This window comes from Electrophorus electricus, chromosome 13 (assembly GCF_013358815.1).
Source record: "Electrophorus electricus isolate fEleEle1 chromosome 13, fEleEle1.pri, whole genome shotgun sequence".
Taxonomy (NCBI): domain Eukaryota; kingdom Metazoa; phylum Chordata; class Actinopteri; order Gymnotiformes; family Gymnotidae; genus Electrophorus; species Electrophorus electricus.
The window spans coordinates 9961883-9969451 of record NC_049547.1 but is presented as its reverse complement, the minus strand read 5'-3'; the positions used below and the strand labels follow the sequence as shown (position 1 = coordinate 9969451).

Here is a 7569-nt window from a genome sequence, read left to right as displayed (position 1 = left end):
ACACAGTAAAAATTCTGGCGACAGCATGTATGAATGTGCCCTCTAGAAGGAACTGGACTAGCTGTGCAACCTGAAAGGGTTGCAGGTCCGGCCTCATGCTACCAGTAGTGACAAGGACACTATCAAAATGCAAAACTACACTACTGTAGAGAAGAACAAGTCAGGAAGTATAAGGAGAGCGTTACTGTCAATGCCCACCGCCTGCTTTTGCATCGTTCCCTGATGTTCTCTTCTTGTTGCCTCTCCAGTTTCTTCAAGCAACTCTGTTTATGTGGAACTTGCCTTGCAGTACAGCCCTCAATATTTACTGTGGGCTGGGTTCTCGAGGTCTTGGTTAGTGGGTGTAGTCTCTTCCGACGTCTGTGAAAGAAGACGGGAACATGAACTACTTCAAAGTAATAGGACGCATCAAGAAACAGGTAAGTACAACTGAGTGCCTAGCGTTCCTCTTTCCAGTGGCAATTCCTGTTATTATGAGAGCGGTATAAATGGGATGCAACGCTGCTGAGGAATTCTGCAGTAATTAACATCGAATAATGTCGAACTTTTTTCCTGCTCCACAAGTGAATGTATTTGAATCGGTATCGCATTAGTCACACGAAGTCAGGTAATGTAACGAATGAAGATAGCAATTTTGCATAAAACGTGTCAGTGTAAAACTAGTCAAGTTGGTTCTAATCATCAGTCTTTTCATTTACTGGTTGAATAGAACTTGCTTATGAACGTACAGAATTCTGACAAGTACTCTGAGATGGTTACCAGGTTTACACAACTATATATAGCCTACTGCAGTAGCCTACTGTTTGTTTAGTTTTGTGGAGTAACGAGACCAGTGAATAATTCCAGTAGTTTATTTATTTATTTATCATTTTAGAAGCCTGTTCTGAGCAACTCTACCTACTTAGAGTTTGTTGAAGATTGTAGTCAAGAGCCACATAATCATGTCTGAATATGGTACACTATCAATGCTGAAATGAGCAGAGCCAAATAGTGTTTAATGCAGATAGTATTATTTCAGTTAATACAAGATTAGAAGAAGATGACACCTACATGTAACACACACTGGGAGGGGCGAATTCCATTGTCAAGTTTGCACTGGTGATGCCTCCACTTGTAACTAGGAACTAAAAGGATTTTTGAAAATACATTCAGAACAGATTGATTGTTAAAACTTTAAACTAAATAAACATTAACTGTGTGGATATTTCTTATTACTTTACACTTGTTTTACATTTTGCTACTATATTTTTTCCTCTGTATTTTTAAGAAATAAGTTTCTGTTCCAGTTTTGTTGTTCGTAGCCCTGGGGACAGTGGGTGTGGTGCACATAGATTTTCATGTGTGAATCATCATTAACATATAATTCTTAGAGTGCTGTTTTTGAACTGTCTTTGTATTAATCAGCCTAGATAAGCAGGGTAGAGTACAGTACATTTCTGAAGATGTCACCCCTAACTGTAATGACAGACTGTCAGACCTATTTAAATACATTTACCAGATATGCCAAAATCACTCACTTGTAAAAATCACCAGTAACACACAGAAGGATTTTAACAGTGACTTTTTAATGTCTATTTTTCAGATATCATGGATGTAAGTGCACCTTTCCTCTCTTCCGTATGTGGTAATGGAATCTTTGGAGAAAGACCACAGATGTAAACCCTGTACAAACATAACTGGCTCAACCAGTTCTCCTAATTACTGCCTATACCGCATAGCTCCACACCTCATTTCACTACCCATTCAAGTGCTTTTATAGTAGAAGAGCCTTGGACTTGAAATTCCATGCCAAGGCACTCTTTGCAAAGGGCTCTTGCTAGCCTGCTCTCAGCCATTCTACTTGGCACCCGAGTAGCTCAACCAATCAAGGTTTAGTGTCTATATGTACATCAGAAAGAGCATCAGAAAGATCACATGGTCATAACTGGGGTGCTGGCACCTTCTGCCATTCACATCTAGGTGCTTTGTCTGTGATATGAGTGGGAGGCAATCAGAAAGACTTGAGTTGTGGGGTGGGACACTTTCTGTAAACATCTGTACCCTACTGAAATATTTCTATTGTTTTGAAATGTGTGTTTTAGTTTTTATTTTTCCCATTTCTCAGCTCGCAGATGCCCTTGACAGTGACACAGCACCGAGCAGCCAGCAAGCTGGAGGTCTAGCATGGTCTGGGCAGCCACCCTGGCCTGGACAACAGCCTGGCATGCCAGGCCAGCCACCCTGGCCTGGACAACAGCCTGGCATGCCAGGCCAGCCACCCTGGCCTGGACAACAGCCTGGCATGCCAGGCCAGCCAGCTTGGCCTGGACAACAGCCTGGCATGCCAGGCCAGCCAGCCTGGCCTGGACAGCCAGTCTGGCCTGGACAACCCAACCAGCCTTCTGCACCAGGATGGGGAGGGCCAGTCCCACCAACTGGCCCTCAAAATATCCCACCATTGGTAAGATTAAGTTTCATCTTATTGTTAGTTTTTTTTTAAACTTATTTTTAAAAACTTTTCTCCAGTATGTCACTGTTATGTCCTCTGTCCCTGGTATAGTAGGACTGTAACATACTGTTATACAGAAAAGCCCATACTTTCGAAATGTATGCCTTTCTAAATGTATGCCTTTCTACTAGACTGTCCCCTACAGTCAACAGCTGCCTGGTGGAGTCTATAACAAGATGCTCATTACTATTCAGGGGACAGTCAAGCCTCAAGCTCAACGGTAAGAAAAATTACACACAATGTAACAAGCTGTTGTTTTGTTGATCTGATCAGTGAGTAGTTTTGTAGCTCAGTACACTGTTCATTAGTGGAGAGCTTTTGAGCACAGGACCTTGTGTACTTTGGGTGGCAAAAGATTTGTGACCATTTTTAAACTATCAACTAGCATCCTCTATTTTTCTACCATTAGGTTTGCAATCAACCTGCAGGGAAAAGACTGTATAGCCTTTCATTTTAACCCCCGCTTCAATGAAAATCACAAGCAGGTGATAGTGACAAACAGCATGATTAAGCAAATGTGGGGCACAGAGGAAAAACAATGTCCCTCTTTCCCCTTTGTCAAAGGACAGCCGTTTGAGGTAAGGGCAGCATTTAGACACGTTTCACTTGTTTTGGTTCAGTGCGTTTCATATTTTTTGCATACTTTGTGCTGTCATTCTAATGCTTCTTTATTAATGGGGGTTAAAGGATGTCAAAGGATACTTTCCTAAAGCCATCTTAAGTAAATTGGAATCGATGGCGGATTCAAACACGAGGGTAATGGTGATCCAGAACCAATTCTTGCTTATCTTTTGTAGGTGAAGATCTTGTGCACTACGGATTCATTCAAAGTAGCTGTGAACAAGGCTCACCTGCTTGAGTACAAATACCGAGTTCGTGAGCTCAACCAGATCACTCAGCTTTGTGTTCGCGAGGATGTCACACTTACATCTGTCACTGTAGAGACACTCCCCTGAGGCTTCTTCAAAATATGAAACCATATTATCCAAATATCTTATGATAGGCTTTGTATTTTATGTTCCCTTCATTACTGCCCAAATGGGGCAAACACTATCTTTATTTGCTCTGTTGATCTAGAAGTGCCACTCCTTTTCATGGTTTTATAAAGGTAATATGTTCCAATTGTAACAGAAAGCATTCACAGATTGACTGCTTCATAAAGGCAAACACGGGTTTTCATTTTATTAGATTGTATGATGGAACCAATTAAATGCATGAAGTTGCACTTGTTTTAAATGATCAATCACAACACAAACTATTAGCAGGGACCATCATTCAACTGGGGCCACTACCTTTGCTATTTGGCAGCATGGATATAAACTTTAAGTGTATGAATACCACATATAAACACCCCCCCACACACCAAGGTAATGTACTTATGAAATCTTGAAGCAAGGACTGCATCAGTTGTAGACTGTAGACAGGTAATAAACTAATGCCTGTACAGAAAATTCATGGGTGGTGGTGTGGAATCAGGGGAGCAAAGTAGCATCCAACAACTGAGAAACCAGCAGGTGATGGGTGACGTGACCCAGATGAGGTAAAAAAATCATAATGTTTCTAAATTATACTAAAATCATGCACGACGCATGAAAGGTGTACCTGCTCTCTGTATTGTTCAAACAAATGCGACGGAAATGGTTCCACCACAAGACCTTCATGATCAGAAATCACTGCATAGCACATTTGGTTCCTGCCTGTTTCTCTGTTGTGTGATGCAGAGGCATCCACATAAAGAACAAGATCAGGATTAGGGATCTGGCTCGTACTGTACTCGCAGATTTCCATCTCCTCCTTCTTTTCTGCACCCTCTACCTCTTCCACATCCCTGTCCTCTTCTTCTTGACCGACTTTAGTTCTAAGACATTGTCAGTGACGCTTTGTGCACGTCGTTCTCCCTTCACGACCTTCTTCTTCTCTTCTCTGCATGCATTGCATAGGCTTTGTCTAGACAGCTTTCCCCCTTCTCATCTGAGGTGGTGAGGCCTGCACCGCATCTCCGTCGTATCGTGGTGGGCCTTGTGCAGTCGGTAGCTCTGGGTGGAAGGTCGGGCATGATGTTGATTGATGACGTTGACTGCAGAAATACTGTGAATCGGGTTGTTTCACCTCCATCTTTGCTGGCCTGGCATCATCGTCTCGGTGTAGCGGACAAATCAGGGCCCACTGAACAGTTATTTAACATTCATTTTCTGTCCCTGCCTGACCGCATCTGTCCATCTGTCCCTCTGTCCTGCATCTCTCTTTGCTGCTTCTTATACATGAATTCTTTGGGCTTTCCCGTCTGGAATAAACTTTCCATTTCCCTTCCTATTTTTCCCCTATTACTCTTTCTTTCTCCAATTCTTTCTTTCAGTTGATCTATCTGCCTCATACTAAAACTCCCCTTCTCTGGGAACCCACATTTGTCTAGCCGTACATCTGCTTGTACTATAGCGTTCCCATAATTTGCTCTCATGAAGTTGCTATTTGGGCATGAATAGCCTCCTTTTGTTAATCTACTCTGTGATTTCCATACTTCTCAAATTTGCCCACAACATAATTATAAGATAATTATTTAGAAGGTATGTACGTTCCCACTCACACCTTAGAATTTGTCCCTCTTACCACTTCTAAACTGTGACAGCTGTTTGTTTAATACTCTCTTAATAATGAATTCACTTTTTTTTTTTTGTCAACCGTAGCCCTGCACCCATCTCAGTGCTTCCTACTCTTTCCAATAACTACCAGTAGTTAAGATCTAGACTTGCACGCCGTAACTTGCGCTCCGTACCTAGATCGCAACCATATTAGAGGAACTTCAAAATCAAATCAAATCAACATTTGTCACATACAAACACATATTTCACAGCAGAACTGGCAGTGAAATGCCTTTGATGACTGCTCTGCCTGCAGCCAAGAGATACATAAAAATATACAGATCAGGGTGATGTGAGTTTACACTGGAATACGTCCTAAAATGTATTTATAAAGGAAAGAAGAAAGTACAGACCAAGATATACAATAGAATTTGTCCAGGGGGGAAAAAATAGATAAATGTGAATGAATGAATAAATATGTCCAGATAAATAATGAATCAAAAGGGAATATATGAATATGATTATATACAATGTACAACTTGCTAACATACCTGAGTTACTGGTTTCTGTTTCCTCACTTGTCAGCAGGAATCCAGGTTTACTAAACCTTGGGCTAACCTGGACTAACCTGGACTAACCTGGGCCTTGGCACACTGATCAATAATATAAAAATTTAGAGAAGAAAAAGTTATAACATCAACAATTTTCACTCCAGAAATGTTGTGTCCAGAAATTCCCTCATCATTCGGTAATGTGGCGGTGGCGGCACAGAGGAGGCGGTTGGCAAGGTCGAGCCAAAGCGCTCTTTATTCTCCATTATTTAAATTAGACAAAGACCACAACAACGATGAGACAATACTCTGTCCACTACTTTGCGTAGCAAGCTGGACCGTGGCCGCGAGCAGTACGGCCTTTCACTGATGTGCCGCACCTTCGATCGGGACGTGTGAGTTTAAATAGAGGGAGCGAACAAGGGACAGGTGACGGTGATTAATAGGCAGAGGACTGGGAACCAAGCAGGTATGTAGTGCGATCTCTAGCAGGAGTGGGCGTGTCCTCCCTTCTGGATGACGGGTGACGGGTAATTGCCGCACTGGTACTATCCAGGCTTGGGCCAAGGTGTCTGCGTCTCATAATAAATCAGTGGTTGAGACTGAAGAGTTGTAAGACCTTTCTTATATTGCTTAATATTTCGAGAATTGTTGTGTGTAGAATTCTAATATTGTTAGAATAAAAGCACCAAATGGGTTCCTTTAGCATTGCCAAGTATATAATTATTTGTATGCTCAATTCATAAGACATACTGCATATTTCAGATGTTTGGTACTATGTTATCATTTTGCATAAGTGAATAACTGTGCACATTTGGACATGTATCAATAGGTCTCACATAAGATATAACATAAATTAGAAATTTTGGAGTTGAGGTCAGGACTCTGTGCAGGTCACTGGACTTCTTCCACACCAAATCCATCAAAGCCTTTATGGACCTTGCTTTGTAAACAATCATGCACAATCATGCTGGAACATGAAATCAGCACAATCATGCTGGAACATGAAATGGCCTTGCCTAAACTGTTACCACAAATCTGGAAGCATATAATTGGCTAAAATGTCTTTGTATGCTGTAGCATTATCGTTTCCCTTCACTGAAACTAAGAAGTCTAGCTTAAACCATGGAAAAAAAACCCAAACCATTCTTTCTCATCTCTCATCTACCAGACTTGCAGTATGTATTTTGGTATGTAGCGTTCCCCTGGCATCCGCCAAACCCAGATTCCTCCATAAGATTTCCAGATAGTGAATTGTGATTTTGGAAAACCCAGATTGCATTATAACAGAGCATAGGTAATTTTAAGTCCCCATTCAGTGTGTTCAGATGGTCTACTACTTTGTGACTGAGGTATTGTTGCTCATTGATGCGTTCATTTCAAGCAGTTCATTTACAGTTGATGGTGCAGATCTATTGGGGCAAAAATTTCATGAGCTCACTCATTAAAAGTTACATCCTATGACATTGCCACATTTAAAGTCACTAAGATCTTTAGTATGACCCACTCTACTGTGAGTTTTTGTCTATGGAGGCTGCATGCCTATGTGCTTGATTATATACACCTATGCAAATGGAAGGGATTTAACTCCAAACAGGTTGGCCATATAACCTTGATGGCTAAGTTTTATGATCACAAATTTTCACATAAAAAGGCCAATTGCCTTGAAAAGGAGATTAATCAATCCAACCAAAAATCAAAAGCTATAAAGAGTAGCTATAAAAACTTATGTACTTCAATATTTTTGTATACTTTTCTATATTTCCGTAGCACATTTTTGTAAAATATTCTGTAAAACAGGAATACCAAAACCAGCATTAAAAGAAAGTCACTGTATGGGACTTCTAAACAACCAAAAGCAAAGCACTCTGAGTTAAGCCCTCCCATGTGGCATTATGGGCTGCCCATTTGTAGCTGTGCCCCTTCCTTTGGAGATTGTCCAGCCTAAAAT

At 41.1% G+C, this 7569-nt stretch overlaps 1 protein-coding gene across 1 annotated transcript; it reads left to right on the top strand.

The window, feature by feature from the left end:
- Window positions 1-531: 531 nt before the first annotated feature.
- Window positions 532-5166, top strand: LOC113579348 (galectin-3-like). The gene is made up of 6 exons (XM_027013203.2): window positions 532-607; window positions 1583-1593; window positions 2105-2440; window positions 2620-2708; window positions 2898-3066; window positions 3286-5166. Exons 1-6 carry the CDS (start codon window positions 568-570, stop codon window positions 3442-3444), a joined length of 804 nt encoding a protein of 267 aa, XP_026869004.2. The 5' UTR covers window positions 532-567; the 3' UTR covers window positions 3445-5166.
- The last annotated feature ends 2403 nt before the right edge of the window (window positions 5167-7569 follow it).